Source organism: Aspergillus glaucus (assembly GCF_001890805.1).
Source record: "Aspergillus glaucus CBS 516.65 unplaced genomic scaffold ASPGLscaffold_10, whole genome shotgun sequence".
Classification (NCBI taxonomy): Eukaryota; Fungi; Ascomycota; class Eurotiomycetes; order Eurotiales; family Aspergillaceae; genus Aspergillus; species Aspergillus glaucus.
In genome coordinates, this window is record NW_019170462.1 from 148151 (window position 1) to 171091 (window position 22941).

A 22941-nucleotide genomic window follows, 5' to 3' on the forward strand; every position below is an offset into this window, starting at 1 on the left:
GGGCTTTGAAACATACGCCAGGGTCAGCTTGACGGACCATGAGCATTTTTCATGGCCGAGTCTGGCCAAATTTGCGATCTTTGCATCAGACTTAGTGATTGCAACAATTCTGCAAACAAAAACTGACGAAGAAGCCTCTTTAACTATCTCTTATAACTACATTTGGTGGAGTTATGGTCTCCATCTTTAACGATGGCCGTCCATCAAAATGTGGACGAGCACTCACCCATAACCCACGGAGTCCTCCTACATGCAAGAGTATTGTTTTACCGTGGCTTGTGAGCCTACATTTCCAGAAGACCCGGCGCATGCTCGCTGTGGATTGTTTACTGTCACTCAGGCAGTTGACAGCCTTCGCAACGAAGCATCGTCTCGTCTCACCCTCAATATGCAGGCCATGAAACACGGCTTCGATAACGCTCGACCATCCCTCAGGGATGCGAACAACGACAGAGGCCTGATACTCTATGATATGTCAGATCTAGCAGTGGGAACCGGAAGAATTCCGCTTGTTTCATTCGAGGCAAACTGAATACAGTAACATGTCATTGATGCGGTGCACAGCAGAATCACTCTTGACCAGTCAGACTCGATGTGAACAGAAGAGTATCTGGATATGCAACGAATCGATTTCCCATCTCAGGGAGAGAGTATGCTAGCATCATTCCCAGAGTCTGATATACATAGCATGGCTAAAGAAAGAAACCTGTCGTCGACATACAAATCATATGCTGCCTTCCGAAAGTAGTTTGGCCGCAAGCACGAATACCGATCCGAACACATCCGTGCGCCAATTCATCAGACTGATTGACAGGGAAAGCCCCGACATAACCGTGGCAATTGCGCTTTACAACGTAGCATGTCTATATGTACAGCTACACGAGTACATCGCCACGTTGGACCAAATGTTCGCCTCCAGAACAGTTGCCTGCGTGGATGAATGAGAATGGCCTCGGAAGTCAAGGCCATGGTTATACATATAGACCTGTGAGTGAGATGGGGTTTGGAAGAGTAGAGGTGATCTAGGTGATCTTCTAGTATCTATCGAGCATGTAGTGGTCCATCAAGAGTTATGCAGAATTGTTATCATTATGAATGCATCATGTAGGATTAAATGAAGGTCAAAACAAAGAAAATAAAGTAGTAATACACAATACACGCAAGCAGCCAAAAGAAAGCAACGAGAGATCTGGTTTATCAAGCACCAGATGCTCTTTTCGAAGCACGCCGGGAACTAGCACCACCGTCGTCCTTCTTTTTGCGCGAACGGCTACTACCGCCCTTTGGCCGGTAACCGGTGTCATCATCACGCTTGCGCTTATTCTTAGAAGTGCTGGCAGGAACGGTGTCAATAGATGCGCTGTCCTCATCGTCCTCTTCCTTGCGGGCCTGCTGGGCCTTCTTAGACCGCTGGTTCGATGGCCGTAAGGCAGACTTCTCCGACACATTATCATCATCTCGGAAGATACTGGGCTGTTCCCGTCGCAGCCAGCTGTAGACAGAGACCGGGTTGCGCACGGCAACCTCACTATCTCGATCCGACGGTGCTGGTTTCTTGGGGATGCGTTCGAGCTGTAGAGCGGCCGATCCATCGCCTAGCCTTGCGTCAATTCCCAGGTAATACTCATTCTCGTAGTTTGGGTTGAAATATCCCAGAGATTCCGAGGTGTTCCCATTCTCAGCAATATATTGTTCCTCTGCCTGCGACGCAGTGTGTGGCACCTTCAGCAAGGAAGTGTATTGCTTCTCCGGGGCAAACGCGCGTCCTCGTTTCACGGCATCTTCCAAATCGCGATAATCGTCTGGCATGATCCTACCAGCCTCCAGGTCCGCTTTCGCGCTCCGCAACGCCACTGTCGCTGATTCCGGATCATCGAACGCAGGGAACTCTCTCTCGGGTGTGGGTAGAGACGGGGTGTCATCGGGCGCATCCAGACCGAACCGCAGGCTAGGTGAAAGGTGGAGATTGTCGTTGAATTCCAACAGAACTTCTAGAAGTTGACTACCGCCAAATTAGTCATTGCTTGCATATATACTCTGTTGCTGGTAAAACTGCTTACTCGTTCTGTGCCTGGATTCGCTTGGAAAGCTCTTCGATGCGCATTTCCTCACGGACGAGTTCCTCGCTTTCTTTGATACCGAGTTCGAATTTGATCCTGAGCTTGGCGTACTTCTTCCTAAAACCACCCGTTAGTGTCTCCTATTGGAATGACAGGTGCTGGGAGCCGTACTTGAAAGACCGGTAGGACTGCTTCGCAGGGGCTTCCGCTAAGCTCCCCGGTACAGCTTGCGACTCGTGTGTCCCGGACATGGCGATGGATCCTCGAGGTAATATCGTAGAATTCTGGCCGTATGTAAATGTGCAAGAGTAGACAGAAAACGAATTCCTTCTTCTTTGACGGTGGTGATGGTCAAGGAGAGCAGCGAAGGGAATGGATGAATGATTGTCGATCGGAGTTCATTTGCCAAGTCTGGAACCGAACTGCGCAGTGGGCCGTTTATGCCCGCCGTAAAAAGTTTCATCGCCGGCCGACGGTCGAGACAATTCCCTCTACAATTCTCTACTAATCTTCCATATATTTATTACGATCACAATTCAAAATGGCCAGCATTGGAGAAGGAAATGAGAAAAAGCGAAAGCTCTCCGGAGACGAGCTCGCGATTGACGTTTCCGCTCCGGAACCTCCCTCGAAGAAAGCCCTGCGCAAAGCCAAAAAGCAGGGAATCGACCTTACGGCACAGGCCATTGAAGAACAGCAGAAGAAAGAACAGGCAGAGAATGCCGCGAAGACACGATCCGACTATGGAGTTTGGATTGGAAATTTGGCTTTCTCGATCAGCAAAGATGACCTGCGCAAGTTCTTCACGAGCAATTGTTCTTTCGCAGACACCACGGTCACCCGCATTCACATGCCCAAGGGTGCGGACAGGTTCAACAAAGCACAGAACAAAGGTTTCGCCTACGTCGACTTCGCCCACCCCAATGCGCTGAAGGAAGCAATGGGCCTCAACGAACAGATGCTTATGGGCCGCCGCGTGTTAATCAAGAATGCGAAGAGTTTCGAGGGCAGACCGGACAAGCCGCAAGACGATGGACAGGGATCGAAGACGGCTGCAGCCAGTGGTCAGACTCCATCGCGACGTATTTTCGTCGGCAATCTCGGATTTGACGTGACCAAGGAGACTCTGGAGGAACACTTTGGGCAATGCGGAACGCTGGCCCATCTACACATGGCCACGTTTCAGGACACCGGGAAATGCAAGGGTTATGCTTGGGTGGAGTTTGAGGACATTGCAGCTGCTGAAGCAGCGGTGAAGGGATATGTCATGGTCAACGAAGAGGAGGAGGAAGAGTCTGACTCCGACTCTGACTCCGGTGCCGAGAATCGAAACCGGTCCAAATCCAAGAAACCCAAGCAGCGAAGGGTATGGGTTAACCAGCTTATGGGTAGAAGGATGAGGATGGAGTTTGCTGAAGATCCGACGACACGGTATAAGAAACGCTTCGGAAAGGAGGGAGAAGGCAAGGCCGGGGGAGACCAGTCGGAAGCGGTTGAGGAGGATACGACCGGTGGTCAGTCAGCACCCGCGCGGCCGAAGAAGGTCAGAAAGCCAGAGTACTCTAGATACGACGAGGGAACTGTCCAGAAGCTCAGCGGTGCCATTGTCGAGGGCCAGGGTAAAAAGGTTACTTTTGATTAGCCATTCGACTCGAATGCTGCAAGGATTTCTGCATATAATCGGCATATTACGCTTTAGACTGCTGTATGGCCGTTGAACTGAGAGGCTGTTGTCGACGACTAATGGCCATCTTACAGATACCCAAAAGAAAAGTTATTTGTGTATATACGAGTAGGGTGTTCTCATGGAGTTATTCGCTATTATTGCATTCAATCTGTCCATACTCGTAGAGCTGGTTAGTCATCAGCATACGTAGCTTGGGTTCGTTACGCCGATCCCCGTTGACACCGGCGCCATGTTGACTCTATTGTGCGTAGTAGATTGTATTTATTGCAGGAAGGGAATTGGTTCCGAGATACTATAATTATTTAACAATAACCCTTCTCTTTCTTAAGAAGTATTATAAGTAGAAGTATAAGGCTATGGAGAGTCTGGCGTCTATTAAAAGACAGTCTAGATCAGGGCGCTAAACTGGATCGGGCAGCTTGACATCTTCCCTCGATGTCATGGCTGTGAAAACCATCACAAATCCATCCTCTCTCTTACCTCTCCTCTCTCTTCCTCTTCTTATTCTTCCTAATCTCGATTGCTTTTTTTTCTTCTTCTCCTCCTCCTCCTCCTTCTTCTTCCTACTTGCTTACTCTTTTTTGGTTTTCCCGCTTTCTCTCTCTCGTTCGCTTTTTTGATCTCGTGTTTCGTCCAAAGTTCAGTCTCTCCGCCTTACCTTAACCTAGTCCCTCGTCGCCATCTCTCCCTCGATCGGTACACCTATCTCACGGAGTTTGTCAGAATATCGAAAATAATCCCTCTTTATCGCCCTAAGTAATCCTACGAACGAAAATACTCCTGTAATCTTTTCCAACCAATCGACCCCTCCAAATGGCTCATCATCGACGCAACATCGGCGCCATCCGGCGACGGAGAAGGGACGACGAAGGCGAAGAGGAAGGCTCCGTGGATGGTGGATTAGATGATGACTCGCTGAGCGAAGGATCGGACGTGAGCCACCAGGACGATGATGCCGACGCTGAGACTAGTGATGGGAGCGATGATGATGAGACATCTACGGCCACTCCGCAGGGAGACCAAGTCAACGGTATTCAAGTCAACGGTTCAGGCACAAAATCGGGTCAGCGCTCAGGTCGTCGAAATGTCACATCTCCGGGGAAGCAAGGGAATAACCCGGCGGTATCGGACACAGAGGCGATGTTGAACGGGCTACAGCTTTCCGGAGACTCTAGCCAGGTTGCAGAGGTCCATTTCGATAATATGAAGGAGGAGCAGCCAGGTCAGCAGGAGGGTGGGACATCATCTGGGCCACCAACTGAGCCCAGGCGGGAGACCTTTGCAGAGAAGAAACGTCGTGAGAACGAGCGGTATGTCAAGGAACGTGACAAGAACCCGGCCTTTGTGCCCACGCGGGGTAGCTTCTTCCTCCACGATAAGCGGTCTACGGGGCCGGGGACGAACGGCAGCAGGCCACCCAACAAGCCCAAGTCGAGGCCGTACGGTCTCATTGTAGACGGCAACGTACAAAGGTATGAGTTACCAACCATCAGGATTGCAAACGGTTATGGACGTATCCACTAACTCCATATAGAAGCCAACCCAAATCAGATGCCAGTGAAGGGCCTTGGACGCATGATCTTCACGATACAGTTGCGGGAGACGATCCGCCTGCCTCCAAGCCTGCCTCTACTGCACCAAACGCAACCTCTAGTCCTGCCAACTACCCCGTTCCTACTGCCCCTCGATCCTCGCCTCCGAACAGGTCGTTCTCTAGCACTGTCCTGATTGGGAATGTGCCTGTTGTGGTGTTCCTTCCTGGGATGGCCCGACCAACCCAAGCTCGTCCCGTTCCAAAGAAGCAGCACACACGTCTGCCCCAACATCGCCCACCGCTCAGGCGAGACAAGCCTGTCCGGATATCTCTTCCTGGTCAAAATCCCCGATATATCTTCCCATCAACTGAAAGGTCTTTCATCTTCATCCCACGAGCGTTGCGGCCCAACCAACAAGCCTTCCGCGGTAGAGGTCGGGGCGGTTTCTTTGGTGGACGGCGTTCGAGTATCTACGCCAACTCAGCCTACAGCCCGAGTGTTGCTTTGAGCCGGAGGTCTTCATTGGGGAGGGCACCCGAGGGATACCACTCGCCAGCCGCCTCGGTACTATCGAGAGCGACTATGATCACTACAGATAACGGCAAACCTGTTGTCCGTCTACCACCACCCCGTCCCCCAGGAGGCTTTCCTCCCGCTACCTCTGGCCCTAGTGCCATTCCTCCCACTGTTCCGCCTTCTATGCCTCCCCCACAGCCTCAACATCACATCTACCGCGAGAGTCATTCGGACCCTATTCCCATGCATCAACCTCGTCCTCAAAAGACCGTCTCCGTAGCCGACATTGAAACTCCCGAGACCTATACCTTCAATCCTCCACAACCGCAGCAGGAACAGCCGTTCCACCATCAGGTTCCAATGCCTGTCAATGGTGCTGCGTATCCGCCTGATGCTCCTCCACCCACTCAGACACCTTTCTCGCATATTCCCGAACGGGCCATTCATGCCCAACCGTTCCAGCCATACGACTACTCCCAACCGCAGCCATTCTACCCTCCAGGTTATGGTCCGCAAGGCGTATACTATCCCGTCCCAGGGGCCGAATACCCACCGTACAGCACTGCCATGGGACCTGGAGTGTCAGCCGCACCTTACCCGCCGCCTGGTCAACAGGTGCCGTATATGATGCCCGCTCCACCCACGTCGACGACCGAGCAGCCGTCGTCGCAAACACAAACCGTTGCCCACGAAGCCGATGGCATGGTATATTATTACGACACGCCACAGATGTACCCCAACCCGAACCCGAACCCATACGCTGTGCCTGCACCTCCTGGACCCGGAGGAGTCGTGGGGATGGGTGGCATGATGACACCCCCGGGCACTGGCTATTATTACCCTCAACCGCCGGTTTACTACCCTTCGCAGTGACGAAGGGAACTGATCATATTCTTTGTTTTATTTCCCTTTTTTTTTTTTTTTTTTTTTCTTTACCATTTGTTTACTTGCTGCCTATCTTTTCCTCCTGATCAACAAAAACCATGACTTTTTATATGTTTATTTTTCTGTTGGTGTTACCTCTGCCTCTAACGGTCAGTTTCATGCTATCCTTGTTAGATTAGGACCCGATGCATTTTTTTCTTCTTGACTTTTCTAGCGTTTTCAAGCACTTTTGTCTTCTTTCTATTGTCTGTGTTCTGGGAATAGGAATGCTTTGATTTCAAGTCTGATGATTATCTTTTGTGTACACCCGTCTCTGAGCGAACGTGTTGTCGTATCTGCAAATTTTTTTTTTTTTTTTTTTTTGGAACAATCGAACACGTTGCATAATTTCCTTGGTCGTATTTGTTGTTTTGTGTTGTTGGCTTGTTGGGTTGTTGTTGTACGTACTCTTGTGGTACATCTGTCGGGCCCTCGCACAGTGTTGACATATATAGACCGAGTTGCAGGGGGTTTGGTCTAGATGGAAACCCATGGAAAATTAGGAAAAAATGGAAAGATTGTTGAGTGGAACTAGACTCATGTAGCGTGTATGTACAGAGTACTAAATATGTAGAAAACAGCCACATCACTTTCCGTTCTCTGATGGTCTTTCAGCTGTTAGGAATGAATGACGGCATGTATGGCCTTCACCGCCCCCGGATGCAGCTCCGGGGGCCAGAAGAGCAGCTGACCTCCTCTCCAGGGCTGCCTCTTAACCATCTTCTGTTTGCTCTCTTTCTTTCTTTCTCTCCCCATCTCTCCATCCTTTTCTTTCTTCTTTCTTCATCGTCCATCTCCCTCCTTTCCATCCGCAACACCTTTCTATTATCTCCCTTTTGGGCATATATCTCCCTTCGCATCTCGTTATCGCCGGCTACGTCACTCAGCTAAGTAGATCTATCTACTGCTGCTACCGCCAGTTCGGCGATATTACGAGCAGTTAGTGTGATGATAGTGACTAGTGACCCTTCAACATCCCTACAATTGATTGATTATCATTACTACGGTCGCGACCATGCCTGCTCCTGCCCCATCAGCAGCCTCGGTTGGCCATGATACCTTAATCACGGTCAAGGTGCACTACGATGGCACTACCCGCCGTTTGAAGATGCCGTTCAAGGACATGAAGGCTGAGATCTTTCCCCAGAAGGTAAAATCTCTTTCATTTCCCCTCCACAACAGAGCTCCGACCGGGGAAAGCTTGATTACGGGCGTTTTCCATATCTTTCCGAATCTGGAACCCCGTCGTCATACACTATCTCCCGTGATCATCATGACCACACCCCCCCGGGATCCCGACCACAACACAATACGTTCTTTGAAATAGTAAATTCTGATGGTGGATCTGTAACAGCTCCTTCAACTCCTCAATGTCCCATCGGACGCCGATGTCATTATCGAGCGATACTCCGATAGCGCAGCATCCTTTGTCCAGCTTGACAGTGAGAATGCAGCCGTCTACAAGCAGCTGAGTCGTGCCGCTAGGGCAAAGCTTAGGTTGGTAATCGGTGTCACGACGGTTAACAACAATCCCCTGCCGTCTCCCGTGTCACAGGAGAGCTCTGATAGCTCTACGGAGCAGGAGAGCCCAGCAAGGAATGACTACCTGGACACGGTCCTGAGTCATCCATTGCCGGAAGTTCCGAGCGAAGAGAGCCCCGATGCTACTCCGACGGGCGACGACACTGCTAAGAGCATTGGCAACCTACCGGTGGAGTTGTCAACTACAGACACTGTTGCTGCTCCGCAACCACAGTACCGGGAGTTTGAGAACAACAACGATTCCCCAGCTGTTGCGCATCAATCTCCCGCAGGATCGTTTTGCATCGACTGCAACAACTGTGGTCAAACCGTTCCTAATGAGCATTACCACTGCGGCATCTGTGACGACGGGGACTACGACTTGTGCTTGCAGTGTGTCGCCTCGGGCATCTCCTGCCCAGCCGAAGATCATTGGTTGATCAAGCGTTGTGTTAAGGAGGGTACCGTGACCAACAGTACCACTGAGAAGATCGCTCCTCAGAACAGCAGCAAGCCCATGGAGCAAGTGAAGCCCTCTGAGGTCGCTTCTGTGGTCGCTCCCGAGCCCATTGCTGAGCGGTCTTCTTCGGTGACACTATCGCCCGTCCCAGATGCTTCTGCCCCTGCCATTGCACCTGTTGCTACACCCGCGCCTCCTCCAGCTCCCGCCCCTGTGCAGTGCGATGAGCGCATCTGCAATGCTTGTCTCAAAGGTATGTCTTCGATCCTGTGAATCCTTCTAGTTGTAGCTGGTTGATTCTAACATCTGTCAGAATACGAAGAGACCAAGATGGTCACCTGCGTTGACTGCGAGGACTATGATCTTTGCGTCAACTGTCTTCTCGAAAATGCCCACGGCCATCACCCTGGACATGGTTTCTCTCTTGTCCAGGACCGTCAGTTCACTTTGAGGAGCTCAGTAATGTCGCGCTGTCACCCTGGGCGTAACCAGTATCATGCAGCGGTATGCGATGGCTGCGATAAGGTTAGTCTAAAAAGACAGTGTATGTTCTTGAGCACAGAACTAACATGCTACAGCAAATCACGGGTGTACGTCACAAGTGCTTGGGCTGTCCTGATTGGGATTACTGCTCGGATTGCGTTCCGAATGCGCCTCTCATTCATCCCGGCCATCGATTCGCTCCGATCTACGGCGCCCTGTCTGAGCCCCTTCCTTCTGTAGAAGTGCATTCTGGCATTTTCTGTGATGGCCCTCTTTGCAAAAATCAGGTTTCCACTTGCATCGCTGGGCCTCGTTACAAGTGCACTGTGTGCCATGACACGGACTTCTGCGCTAAATGCGAAGCCCTACCAACCAACACGCACAACCACACTCATCCCCTGCTCAAGTTCAAGACACCTGTTCGCCATGTGAGTGTTAGCACTGTTGATGAAGACGTCCTGAGCGGCCAGGGCAGCATGCTTGGTGACCGTGTCGTTCAGAAGTCTGTCTCCACGCAGGCCAGCGCCCCGTCTCAACCTGAGATTACTCCCGCAAAGGAGCCTGAGAAGGTAGAGTCGGATGCTGCCAAAGAGGTTCCAGCTCCCGTAATGAAACAGGTCACGACTCCTACAATCGACGCCACTTCTGGCTACCAGGCTTTCTTTGTTAATGATGTTGTTGCCGACGGCACGGTCATGGCCCCCAACAAGGTCTTCCGACAGACGTGGAAGCTCTACAACCCCGGTCCTCTTGCATGGCCCGCGGGCACTGATGTGCGCTTTGTTGGTGGAGACACTATGTTCAATGTGGATACGGTGCACCCCTCCAGCCTACGATCAGTCGCGTCTGCCATGGAGAGCAACAAGCTCACTGCTCCGCTGGAACCCGAGCAGACTGCCGACTTTACGGTGCTCCTCCGGAGCCCCAGCCGGGAAGGATCTGCCATGTCGTACTGGCGTCTGAAGCTGCCCAACGGTACGCCGTTTGGCCATCGCCTGTGGTGTGACATTCGGGTTCAAGCCGTCGCCTCTGAGCTGGAGCCGGAGCCTCAAGAAGTCTTGCCGGAGAATGAAAAGCAGTCCGAGGAGCCCACGGTCGAGGAGAAGGAGTGCACGACTGAAGAGACTGAGCAGGCAGAGTCTCGGATGATCTTCCCTACTTTGGACAAGGAGTCGCCCAGTATCCACGAGGAGACGACTGCTCCTCGTGCTGCACCATCAACTGCCCCGTCGGAGTCGAACCAAACCAACGAACTGGACTATCTCACCGTTACCGACACCATGAGCATGAATGACGATGAGGAAGTAGATGGCTTCCTTACTGACGAGGAGTACGATGTGTTGGATGCCAGCGACCAGGAATACCTGGAAGCCAAGCAGTCGCAGTAATGAAGTTTCGTAACTTTTCTTTTTTTGGTTATCATGTGTTTTTGTTTTTTTGTTTTTTTCTGGCTTAAGCAACAGCGGGAATATCTAACGGGAATTTGCAATGGGTAAGGTTACGGTGTAATTTGACGATGGACAATTAAAAGGACTTCTCTTTTATTTGATGTTTTGTATGTTTTGGAATAGTAGTCTACTTTTCTCAACGAAGTGCTTTTTTTCGCTATGGCTTTTAGTACTATTTTTGCTATCCTTGAATAAATCCCGATGCTCCCCACTGTCGGTTAACATCCCCGGAGACTATCTAACTAAGTGTGGGGAAACTGAGCTGAGCTGAGCTGGAGCTGCAAAAAAAAAAAAAAATAAATAAATAAATAAAAATAAAATAAAGAGCGATGCCTCGGTCCCTCCTGCTCTTTTCTCCGCTCTTCCCTTCCTCTCACCTCCAACCCACACAAAACAATCATCCCATCTCTCTTTTTGTGCACACAACGTCTCAATTTATATAGTCGTGGAGTAGAAGACCCCATTGGTCATCATCACCATGGGGAGCTTCCTGAATATCACTATCCTGGCTGTCCTGGCCGCCATGTTCGCAGGACCGCTGTATCGCCAGGTAACTTTGCTGGGAGTTCTCAGGAAGCCCATTGAGAACAACCAGTACATCGAGGGCCAGAATCTGATCAAGATCGAGGATACAATGCAATGCGAGGATCTGCACTACCATGCGTCGAGCAACAAGCTGTTTACAGCTTGTGAGGATTCCGTGCTTCCGCGTTTTGAATGGTTTCCGCCCATGAAGGTGTTTAAGAAGCCGTCTCTTGCAACGGGCTCAATTCATGTTATTGATCCGACGGTATGTCATGTATTCCAGAACTCATTTTATGCCCGACGGCGCTAACTGTTGTAGACCATGAAGTCGACGCGACTCACGTTTGAGGATGGCTTCTCCGGTCCGTTCATCACGCATGGAATCGACGTTTTGGAGGATCCAGAGCGCCCCAACGCCGTGTACATCTTTGCCGTGAACCATGCACCTCACCCCGCATACCGTCCTGGCCGATCGGACAGAGAATGGGATTGGGACGGCCCCAAAGCTCGCTCGCAGATTGAGCTCTTCCATCATGTTTTGGATACCACGACCGCGACGCATGTTCGATCCATTCGCCACCCGTTGATCAAGACACCCAATGACATCTATGCCGAGAGTCCGTACTCTTTCTTTGTTACCAATGATCATGGGTATCGGGATGGCGTGCGACGCGCTATCGAGGAAATCGTCCCGTTGGCTAAATGGTCCAGTACCATTCATGTGCGGTTAGATGAGCTGCACGCGGTGGATGCCGAAGCGGCCATTGATGCGTCGGTTGCGCTGACAGGACTCTTCAATAACAACGGGTTCGGCCATGGCAAGGCCGCGAATGATATGCTGCTCACCAGCGCCTCGGGAGGGGTGCTGTATCTAGCCCAACCGATTCGGGATCATGATGGAGATACCATCTCGGTGAAGGAAGAGATTTTGCTGGACAGCGACATCGACAATCCCAGCCACTTCACTGATGTGTATCGGACTTCGGACATGGATGACGCCAGTGGCTTCGTGCTCGCTGGACTGAGGCGACCCATTGATATGGTCACGCATCTCAGTGATCCGACTGCCAAGGACGGTGTGATGGTGTGGTACACGCGGCCCAACACGACTGCCACCAGGCACAGTGAAGGAGAGGGCGAGCATGAGCAAAACGATGACGAGAAGAGCAGCAACAACGGAAGGTACGAAACCCGTCTGCTCTTCGAAGACGATGGCACCCATATCCGGACCGCCGCCACAGCCGTGCTGGTGCCGATTGCACCGCAGCCAGAACAGGCTAAGAAGGCATGGTTGTTTGTGACGGGATTCTATTCGGAGAGCATGATTGCGGTCAAGGTTGACTTGTAGTCGGATTCTACTCCATAACGTATTGATAGCATGATGTATGATAGAATGATATGATTATTATGCGCTGGTATGTGGTATCTTGTAAACAAAACTGCAATTCGTAAAGTCATTTCATTCTCCGCAGAGCCTTGACAACGTCCTCCGTACCCATAATCTCCGCAAATTCTCCCTCCAAACTGGCAATCGAGACATTATGCACAGTATCCGCATCAACACCACCCTTAGCCCAAGCCGCCGTAGCATCCGCGACGACAATAATCCTCCCCGGTTCCGCAAGCCCCAGATTCGCCGCGACACGCACAGTCGTTGAGACACAGTGATCAGTCGTCAGTCCGGCGAAGAGTAACTGACGGAAACCACGTTGCCGGAGGTATGCCTCTAACTCAGGGCCAATAGGCTTGGAGTTGAGCGATTTCCAAACGACCGTTTCCCCAGTCCCCGTTCCTCCGCCGCCATCACCATTGGCTTTATCCTTTGATAACGGTCGCGCAAAGTCCAGAGGTCGGATTAGCTTCATTGGATGTTGCGGATGCAGTGGACTCGCTGGGTTATCCGAGGTATGGAAGATATGTATAACCTCGAGATTGTTCTCATTATCATTTTTACTATTACTTTCGTCTTTGTCCTTCGAGGAGAGCGGCAGTATCGACGGCGACTGCGAAGGCGACAGGGCTGCCTCACGGGCAACCCGGAACGCAGCGAGGAGAGAAGTCAGGTTAACTTCGAAGAGGGGATTCGAGCGCGCAGACGCCGGGCCGGAGGGGTGTGCGAAGGCGGCTTGGTTGTCGAGGAGAATGAGGGCTGTTGGGAGGGAGGGGGAGAGGGCTGGAGGTGGAGTATTCCGGGAGGAGGGTTTTAGGAAGTCGAACATCTTGCTCCCCCCCCTGTAGTACTTGTATGTGGACGTAGTTTGTATAGAGTGGAGGATGGACTTTTACTCCGCAAATTTTATTGTTCATGATATGATTGTTGCCTGAGTGCCTGGCGTTATGGACACCTGAATGCCTGGGGATCAGACATCTCTTCATGTCCCGTTCGGGCAATCTGACACCACCCCAGTTACAATCTCGCCTGTCACAATGCTACACTCAATTCGAGCACACCGGGCCATTCGCCCATCGCCAACAATAATACCAACAGCATCGAAACTCCTCAATCCCTCGACACGAACCTACTCCTCCCCGTCCTCCAAAACACACACCCGCCCGTCCTCCTCCGCACAACCCGACTCCCCAGCAACCGTCCCCTCAACCTCCTCTACATCCACAACCTCCCCGGACGATATCAACCCGCCACCAAGCACGCGCCCGGCAGACATCAACACACCAGACTCGCTACCCGACGATGCCGCGCCGGTCGATACAGTAAAGCGCTATATCGCGCTGGGACGGGCATACCTCTCTTTCTACAAGACGGGATTGAAGAATGTATACCACAACTATCGCACTTCTCTCCCATTAAGAAATGAATTGGGACTGCCAGTGTACCTCCCAATTTCACCGCCCCCGAAATCGAAAACGATTGCGTTCAAAAACGCAGTCGAGAAGACCGGGCTTAGTCGTTCGAATTTCCAACTTATTCGACGCGCCGCGTACGATGTTCGACGGATGATACCGTTTACGCTTATGTTGATTATCTGCGGGGAATTCACCCCAGTTATCGTTCTCGCGTTAGGTAGCGCAGTCGTCCCGTATACCTGCCGCGTGCCGAAACAACTCACCAAAGACCGCACGCAAAAGGCAGCCAGGAAGCGCGCGGCCCTGGTGGCGCATTACGTCCAATATACAGGCTCCGTCTCATATACTCCAGACCAAGGGAAGGAATTGGACCTGTTAGCGCAATACGTCAATCTGGAGTGGATCGAGTCCGCATCTCCAGAAGAAGTGCTGCGCGCATGTGCAGTCTTCGGTCTTGTAAAGACACATACCCGTCCGTCTGCGCTTGTATCGCTGGTATACCGCGCGCGGCTGAGGCGGTTTGCTGAGTACTTGGCTGTTGATGATGGGTTGGTTAAGCGTGGGGGTGGGGTTAGTGCGATGGAGGGGGTGGAGGTTAGGATTGCGGTTGAGGAGAGGGGTGGTGTTGAGATGGTTATGCGGGAGACTGGGGAGGGTGTTGGTGAGAGTGACGAATGGGAGGGGGAGAGGGAGCAGAGGAGGTGGTTGGAGGGGTGGTTGGAGAGGAGGGCATAGATCTCTTTTTATAGGTGTTTGATATAGGGTTGGGAAAAGCTGTAGATAAGATCTATAGATTTACTATGATAGAATGATATGTAAAAGTTGATACAATACGCTCCAGCTCGCAATAGAAACAATGAAACATTCAAAATATAAAAGCCTTGGACGTTTTCTCCCCCTGGTTATCCACCGTCACGAGCACTGTGGCGTGCGGATTAGTATGCTTGCCATATCCTCACATCCTCATTGGGGCTATGTCCATTTGGAAATGCTCATGGTGGCAGTTATGGCCTTCGAGCTTTTGCTTCCATTGACCATAGTTCAGTTAAGATTCAGAACATTCCGGAACAACCTTGTTTTTCGTGCCTTGGTGCACCGAGTGCTAACATTGGCCTGATTCTAGCACACTTGGGATCAAACAGGAATTATCTCCGCGGTTGGTCCCAGCGCCTTATCTCACGGTATATGTATGAGGGGGTATTGAGTAGTCAACTTGACTCGATTTGACGTATTATGCCATGCAGAACTCACCGGCGGACTTGCAATAGGTAGTACTCATTGCTTTCGAGAGAAATTGTTCACGCTATCTAATAATGGTGATGAGACAATCATGGCTTCTGTTGTGTATCTTTTGAACTTTTCTCGTACAATTCATTAGAGCGAGTATCGTATAATACAGATGTTCCGGTGGTACTACCACCAGATTGCAAGAGACCACAACAATAATATTGGTTTCGAGTAATAACAGCCAGCTTTATGGTTTGAAAGACGGCAGTCGAGATAGAATATTGAGGTATGTCCACTAGGACCAGGCCAGGCAACGCCCCGGGTATATAGAGACGGGTTCAGAAGCGGATTCTCGCAGTTAAATAACTTCTAGGCCAAATCATGAGTTAGGTGTCTTTTAACTGTTGAGTCGTGGTCAACGTGTGCTTGGAGACAGCGAATGACCCGTGTAAATTGGATTTGTCTGACCATCAGGACTCATTGTCGGTTAGGGTTAGTCGAACATTCCGGCCAGTATGGTGTGGTAATGCTGTCGTTGGTTCTATCCTTCAGAGAATCGGTCAATCGGAATCGTTTTGAACAGTTTTTGCTAAGCGGAATGTGTAGTACGCTTACCACGGCTTCTGGGGATCAATCAATGATGCGTAGGCATCTGTTATTGTTTGTATGAGGTATCCTGGACGCTTTATTCAAGTGTTTCTAGGGAATCATTTCAATGCCGTAAAACCGTTCGGTTTTTGAGTACCTTCTCTCAAGTTTTTCTGACCAAGCTTTAGGTTATACGCTGGATATCAACCTATGGAGAAAAGGCATGCCATGGGCCCCCACTCTCTTTTGGCGTGTATCGAAGCTATCGCCCCAACATTACTCTGATGGGACACAGACATGCTGTGTGTGATGTGCATGATAATAATAACTCAAAGACCTCCTAAGTCCATATGGCAGAAAGAGCGTCAGAGATTGCTTTTCAACTTCGAGATTTGGCGTCCCTGTGATAGGCTCCCTCTTCGTGAAAATTAAGGTCTTCGATTATCATGTCGTTGGGTAAAGCGTATTTGGTATACACCTTGACGTGCATTTAGCGCGCCGCGTGATTGTGTATGAACCCTTCTTATCCAAATACTCAATCTGAATTTATGAGTAACGGGTACGCTTGAATGTTTATTAGGAAGATTTGTCTTTCAGGGACAGTTATTCCTGCCCTTTTTCACGCTATTACTGCCAATTACACAGCAAAAATGTCCTTGACTTGTTTGCGCTCGTGGTTCCATGTGCTAGTTTTGATGCAAAGACCGCGAAGGGTCAATGAGCGAGCCATCAGAATCGCAGACCGAAAGCACAAGACCGTGGCAGAAGGGTGTGGAAGGGTATTATTGACCCAAATTTAAGAGTTTATCCTCTGAACAAGAGAATATGTCCCGTTTTTGAGTTCTTCATCCCAGTATTTTGGTCCAATCATCTTGTATTCCCATACAGTCGTGGTTCCATGCGTTGAATTAGTGCTATGATGTCGAAAGGCACGGTGCATTCGGGATCTTCAATGATAATGGTCCAGTCACGTCTGTGGACTCGCTTTCTTCCTCATGTTGGGTATGTGATTAGTCGCCACTATCTGGGTCTCGCGTTATACCTATGTCGCTCATGGCACTGGTTTTTCCAGAGTTCTAAACATGTGGTCTTCGAACGCTTATTTGCAGATATACCACATTTCAAGCATTGCAAGCTATCTGTGACTATTAGTCGAGCATTTGAAGGCAACAAAGCTTTACACCAGGAAACATAGAATTGCCAAAAAAATCGATAGGGTCTGGGGAAATATGCATCGTCCTCATGGTCAAATTTTATTTTCTTGCTACCAGTCTTGCTGAAACTGACAGGTTTGGCACGCTTCGGTGGGCAATTGGTGGCTGGATTGTCTTAGCTTGGGAAGCAACAAGCTTCCAGTTGATCATTTACCCCGTTCCAGGAGACGCCTGTCAGCTAAATCCGGCGATACAGAGCCAAATCATACGGGAAACATCTGAAATGACAGATTTGTAGAGAGGCGGAAACGGCCTTTGGGCACGTCTTTCCAGGTTGTGTTATAAAGAGCTCTCTCATTACGCTCTGCAGCAAATCCGGTGTTTGGAATGCAGCTGCACCATTGGACTTGGAGGTAGCAGTTCACGTCTGAGCAAAACTGTGAATCCAGCCAGTTTCTGGTTGTGACTTGAAGTTTGGAATTTAGCAAGCAGACAAGTTTGAATCGAGGACGGCTAAATGTTGTACGGATCGATGATGTTGGGGAAGTGAAAACAAAAGGTGGATGCGAAATGAATGCCATCGGTAGTCCCTCAAAACACGAGAGCTAACGCCATCCAATTCCAGAGTTAACAGCATTGAGTTGGTCTTTTGACCAATTCTAGACGTAGCTTTGATGACCGGAGGATTTGTGAAGCCACGGTCCAGTTCACAGTGCGATGTCGTTATTGTAGACTCTCGCCTATAACCAGACAAATCCCACTCCGAAATATTGCTTATGATTAACGTAATCAACCCCCGAGCGACGAATATCACCGAGCGACGAATTCTCGCCGCAACTACCACTTCCTTTTTTCAATGCGTTGTTTTATCACCACTATGATCAAAAATGCCTTTATCTCAAGAAAATCGCGTTCAAATGGCGATTGCAGCTTATAGAAATCAAAAAGTCAAATCAGTACTGCGCGCTGCAGAGATTTATGGTGTACCTGAGCCTACCCTTCGTGCTCGAATCAAAGGAAGAAAACCACGCTCTGAAACACGCGCCAATAGCCATAAATTAACGGTTCTTGAAGAAGATGTCCTTGCTAAGCGCCTGCTAGATGCAGATAAACGAGGCTTTGCAGTTCGACCAGAATTCCTGCGTGGAATGGCGCAAATCTTGCTCTCTGAGCGTACACAGGATCCCCTCCAAACCCTAGATGCCAACTGGGCATCTAAGTTTGTCAAACGCCATTCAGCACTGCATACACAATATAATTGAAGAATCACATATCAGCGTGCAAAGCAGGAGGATCCAAAGGTCATAAAACAGTGGTTTGAGACTGTACATGCAGCTATTCAAGAACATGGCATACATGAAGATGACATCTGGAACTTTGATGAAACTGGCTTTGCAATGGGACTCTGTACAACATCCAAGGTAATTACTGCAATAGAACACAGTGAGAGACCTTGTACAGTCATCCAGGGTAATTGTGAATGGGTTACTATCATTGAATGCATCAGCTCGAAGGGGATTCATATACCACCCATGATCATCTTAAAGGGAAAGGAACAACAGGCTGCTTGGTATCAGGAACCCAATCTTCATGCAGATACAGGTTGGAAGCTTGCACTAAGTCAGAATGGCTGGACAACAGATGAAATAGGCCTTCACTGGCTAAAAGAGCTGTTTGAACCTCTTTCTAAATAGCATTCAACTGGTGCAAAGCAGCTGCTTATCCTTGATGGTCATTCTAGTCATATGACTGCAGGATTTGATGATTTCTGCAAGGAGAATGCAATCATCTGTCTCTGTATGCCTCCACATACATCTCATCTCCTTCAACCACTGGATGTTGGTGTTTTTGGACCACTCAAACGCGCATATGGAAAATTGGTTGAGGGGATGATGGTTGCTGGAAACCACATTGATAAGGAGGACTTCTTGCATTTATATCCCCCTGCACGCAAAGTAGTCTTTACTCAAAAGAATATATGCAGTGGCTTTGCAGGAGCTGGTCTTAAACCACTTGATCAAGACTGGGTTCTTGAGAAAATCACCTTTCAACTTCGTACGCCAACACCACCTCTTATTGAAGTTGAAGGCTCAATCTCCTCTGCTTTTCAAACACCCCAGAATATTCGCCAGCTTGATCACAAGGTCCAAAGCTTACAGAGAAGCCATCAAAAGAAAAGAACACTTTCTAGCAGCCCAGTCTCTCATTCAACATCTTGAAAGGGCTACACAGATGGCAATGAATACAAACCTTCTTCTTCATCAAGAAATTAAGGTTCTACGGGCTGAGAACGAGCGGAAAACTAAGAAGAAGGCAAGGAGACGTGCAGTATTAGGAAATGATATTATCTTATCTGTACAGGAAGGTCTAGATCGCATTCAGCAGCTTGATGTGCAGGCTGAGGACCAGATTGAGGAGCAGGCATCTATGCCTCGCCAGCGTGCTCCACCACGCTGCAGTGGCTGCGGGACTATTGGACATACTATAAGGAGCTGTCCTAGTAAATAACTATTTGTTTCATCTTTATATAGTCGAATCTAATGGTGTTGGTGGTTGAAAAAACATCAAAACCCTGGTAGTTGCGGCGAGAATTCGTCGCTCGGTGATATTCGTCGCTCGGGGGTTGATTACGTTATGTAATTGGCATTGACTAACTAACTATTGAGACGCTGATTTGGCTATTATCGTTGAGGTTTCAAACGTCCCAGGTTCTTCGTTTTAGAATCATCTCCATTCTCGCGCGCCCCCTCCCTGGCCAAGCTCTTGTGCTATGAAGATGACCCAGCTTGTACACACCATTTCCTCCATCCAATAGGGGGCGCAAGTTGTTTTTACCGGCGGTATTATTGACCGACTCCGATTGCTGACTTGTCAGTTTGAACCCTTCCTCCGCTGTGATGTCCTCCGAGCTTAGTTCTGCCTATTGGAGGAATATGGTCTTTCAATCATAATTTTGAAAGCAGCCAAAGACTAGCTTCGTCAGAAGACAGGTATGGTCCCCGCTTGGAACTGGTTGCAAGATTTCGATTTTCAACCTTCACATCCTTGCACACAAGCTGGTATGTATAGGTCTTCCGATTCTTTCATCCAATGCAGCATATGTGTGCTAGTGCTGCTTGGTCCTCTATCTTTTTAACCACTCTGGGCCCATAATTACCAGGCAAAATGCCCTCATGTATGTGAGCCCTACCCTGAGCAGACCAACTGTGTTGATAAGAATGTCTGGTGATGGACCCAACACATGATCCTTGGCCCTGATTATGTATGTGTTGTTGTTAAACCTGTTTATTACTGTGTTCTGATGCTTCATGCTCATTTATGACAACAATCACACTCCGGTTGTAAGGGTGACTTGCAAGGCCGCCTCTAATTTCGAGGTAAATCATCTGCCTTTTGGTGGTGTGTATGCTGGACCATCTGCTTGTATGCTCCATAGGCCCTTAAATCAGTTCCTTCTTGATTAAATGGAAAACGCACTGGTGCTTATCCTTAGGGACAAGGACATTGTTTTTCGGAAATAGGTCCGGGTAGACCGTAGACGGTTTCACGATCAAATCTATTCTTAAATGCTTACTGAGTGCTGTTCTCATTAGACTTCGTCTTGTCTGCAGAAGAAAGAGATGTTTTACGCCTTCTGTTACCCCGTCTGACATGATCATATGAAGGTGGGAAGATCAATCGCCATTAGACGATTTGGTACATTCTCGTGCCAGCCAAGGTCGTAGTACATCTTCTTATTGTTCTCGTATGTCGTGTCATGGATATTGCTGCGAATCGATATATGCTCGACGTCTAAGTCGAGGTACGGCAGCGCTTCCAGGGTCAGACGCGACAGCAACTTCTGCCGCTCCGTAGAGAACGGGTAAGCACCTTTAACATCGCCAAGCAGACCGCATGTGTCTCTAAAATGTCTTCCGGTGTTTAAAGAAAAGCCGCGTGTTTTTAGGGTCGATCACAGCACTGATACACTCCATTCGCATAAGGAGAGCCACTTTCTTCGTTTTCCGCTTGCTGGCGACCGTCGGTATGTCTTTGGCCTGTAATGAGGGCACCATGTGGTGGAATCCTAATCATAGAGTTTTGTTGATACCAGCAGCTGTTATTATCGATGAATCTCTTCTTATTTACTGGTTCTTGTTGTCGTTTCGATGGCTAATTGCATTGTACTAGATGAGCTTCAGCTCTGTGCAGCTTCGATCCTTCGATAAGGGGTATGCTTATTATTACCACGTAGAAGTGACTCAAGCTCAAAAGAAAACAAACAGGGAAGAGTGCCTCACGTATAAGAGCACGAAGTTGATGGAGGGTGTTGTAGAAAGATGGATGACGGCCGTGAATAGGGCTGTCTCTGATGTGTTTGCTTCGTTTGCAATAATCTGCACTGTTTGCATCAAATGTCAAGTCTTCATCCGCGACGGACAAGCACCCTCAACATCATCTTCTCGAACCTTGAGCTGGAATTCTTATGATATACGAAGAATTGATTTCATTTACGGTACCCTCATAAAAAGTCCTATCGAAAATGCCCATCACTATCCATCCACCGGTGGTGGAAGACGTCGACACCCCCCACGCCGATTATGATTCCATGTCTATCGACTCGGACGGAGGAGTTGAACTCGAAGATTCACGACCGAGCAAGCGACCATTAATAGGAGGGACCAAAGTTGGTGCAGGGGTTGTTACACCGGGTGAAGTCGTGACGGATGATCCTCAGTGGATGAGGTTGGTTTACTTGTCGCGCAAAACACTGCGTCACTGCTAACATTCTGCGCTCTACAGAGGCCATGGTACCTACACCAACCCATTGTCTACATCGATTATCGCTACCGTCGCCGGAAATGTCCAGAAAACGAACAAATTACTCTCCGTGACGCCCCTTCGCGCCCGGTATACCCCGGAAATCGGTGACTTAGTGGTCGGTCGTATTGTGGAAGTGCAGTCGCGACGGTGGAAAGTGGATGTTGCCGCACCACTTCTGGCGAACCTCCCGTTGTCTGCGATTAACCTTCCTGGTGGTATCCTGCGTCGACGAACGAGCGCCGATGAGTTGCAGATCCGGACCTATTTCAGTGAGGGAGATTTGGTTGTCGCGGAAGTGCAAACCGTGCATCAGGATGGCTCCGCATCATTACATACTCGGTCGCTGAAGTACGGTAAACTACGGAATGGGTTTTTCTTGGCCGTGACGGGGGCTGGTGGTAGCGGCAATTCGAACTCGACTGTAAAGGGAGGAAACGGGACAGGGAATACATCTGGTGGGACAGTGGTTCGTTCTCGAAGACAAGTGTGGACGATTGAAAGCGCCAACGGGGGAGGTCCGGTTGATGTTATTCTCGGAGTGAACGGTTACATTTGGATATCGAAGCATGCCGAAGGTACCGATGCCGCATCTTCGGCGACTGAGAACGTCTCCATCACACGCATGGAAGAGATGGTGTCGAGCTCGATTTATTCGAGCCAGAATGACGATATTGCGCCGCAAACCCGACGCGAGATTGCACGATTGGCACAATGCATTCGAGTCCTAGTCCAAGGCGGGGTCCCGGTCGACGAGGAGACAGTAATGGCAGCATATGACGCCAGTCTGAATGTAGACTTGGAGATGGGAGACGACGAAGATGAGAACGAAGGGACACAGGAAGGAAGGGAATATCTGGAAGGGCGCAAAGCTCGAAGCATCCTGGAGATGGCTACGAGCCGGCAATAAAAAGTTTTAAGAGATATTAGATACCCATTGGGAATTGATGCATCCACACCATGTAATACTTCGTACCCAACTATTCCTGCCGTATTATTCCCTGGTAATAATGCCTTCCAGTAGAAATGGAGTATGCAATCACGTGAGTGGCCAATTGGAGTATATCAAATGCCGGTTAATAATGATTATTGGCATTTCAACACCAACTCTTTCGCTTGAATTCGCTTCGTTTCGAGTGATTCTTGAATTCTTGAAAACATCAGTACATATACCCTCGAACCCGACTGCTGAAATCTCAGGTACGACT

The 22941-nt window shown here is 49.5% G+C and overlaps 8 protein-coding genes across 8 annotated transcripts; 6 read left to right on the top strand and 2 right to left on the bottom strand.

The window, feature by feature from the left end:
- Positions 1 to 1197: 1197 nt before the first annotated feature.
- On the bottom strand, positions 1198 to 2311 carry ASPGLDRAFT_66421 (uncharacterized protein; the record flags this gene model as incomplete). Its single annotated transcript, XM_022549017.1, has 3 exons — positions 1198 to 2002; positions 2061 to 2177; positions 2232 to 2311. 3 exons carry the CDS (start codon positions 2309 to 2311, stop codon positions 1198 to 1200), a joined length of 1002 nt encoding a protein of 333 aa, XP_022400828.1.
- A 258-nt stretch (positions 2312 to 2569) lies between these two features.
- ASPGLDRAFT_46941 (putative RNA binding protein Rnp24) lies at positions 2570 to 3896 on the top strand. Its single transcript, XM_022546555.1, has one exon. It carries the CDS (start codon positions 2602 to 2604, stop codon positions 3700 to 3702), a length of 1101 nt encoding a protein of 366 aa, XP_022400829.1. The 5' UTR covers positions 2570 to 2601; the 3' UTR covers positions 3703 to 3896.
- A 318-nt stretch (positions 3897 to 4214) lies between these two features.
- ASPGLDRAFT_171104 (uncharacterized protein) lies at positions 4215 to 6676 on the top strand. The gene is made up of 2 exons (XM_022542730.1): positions 4215 to 5219; positions 5282 to 6676. The coding sequence occupies exons 1-2, from the start codon at positions 4561 to 4563 to the stop codon at positions 6669 to 6671; spliced, it is 2049 nt and encodes a 682-aa protein (XP_022400830.1). The 5' UTR covers positions 4215 to 4560; the 3' UTR covers positions 6672 to 6676.
- Positions 6677 to 7411: 735 nt separating this feature from the next.
- On the top strand, positions 7412 to 10651 carry ASPGLDRAFT_46943 (ZZ type zinc finger domain protein). Its single transcript, XM_022546556.1, has 4 exons — positions 7412 to 7872; positions 8077 to 8956; positions 9017 to 9228; positions 9282 to 10651. Exons 1-4 carry the CDS (start codon positions 7738 to 7740, stop codon positions 10572 to 10574), a joined length of 2520 nt encoding a protein of 839 aa, XP_022400831.1. The 5' UTR covers positions 7412 to 7737; the 3' UTR covers positions 10575 to 10651.
- Positions 10652 to 11112: 461 nt separating this feature from the next.
- ASPGLDRAFT_126634 (serum paraoxonase/arylesterase family protein) lies at positions 11113 to 12507 on the top strand (the record flags this gene model as incomplete). Its single annotated transcript, XM_022540655.1, has 2 exons — positions 11113 to 11424; positions 11479 to 12507. 2 exons carry the CDS (start codon positions 11113 to 11115, stop codon positions 12505 to 12507), a joined length of 1341 nt encoding a protein of 446 aa, XP_022400832.1.
- Positions 12508 to 12619: 112 nt separating this feature from the next.
- On the bottom strand, positions 12620 to 13333 carry ASPGLDRAFT_99609 (putative isochorismatase family hydrolase; the record flags this gene model as incomplete). Its single annotated transcript, XM_022550639.1, has 2 exons — positions 12620 to 13125; positions 13189 to 13333. Coding segments are annotated over 2 exons (651 nt in total), but the record flags the coding sequence as incomplete, so codon positions are not given.
- Positions 13334 to 13566: 233 nt separating this feature from the next.
- Positions 13567 to 14845, top strand: ASPGLDRAFT_46945 (uncharacterized protein). The gene has a single exon (XM_022546557.1). It carries the CDS (start codon positions 13587 to 13589, stop codon positions 14697 to 14699), a length of 1113 nt encoding a protein of 370 aa, XP_022400834.1. The 5' UTR covers positions 13567 to 13586; the 3' UTR covers positions 14700 to 14845.
- A 6610-nt stretch (positions 14846 to 21455) lies between these two features.
- Positions 21456 to 22643, top strand: ASPGLDRAFT_126707 (exosome non-catalytic core subunit RRP4; the record flags this gene model as incomplete). The annotated part of the gene is made up of 2 exons (XM_022540665.1): positions 21456 to 21658; positions 21716 to 22643. 2 exons carry the CDS (start codon positions 21456 to 21458, stop codon positions 22641 to 22643), a joined length of 1131 nt encoding a protein of 376 aa, XP_022400835.1.
- Between the last annotated feature and the right edge of the window lie 298 nt (positions 22644 to 22941).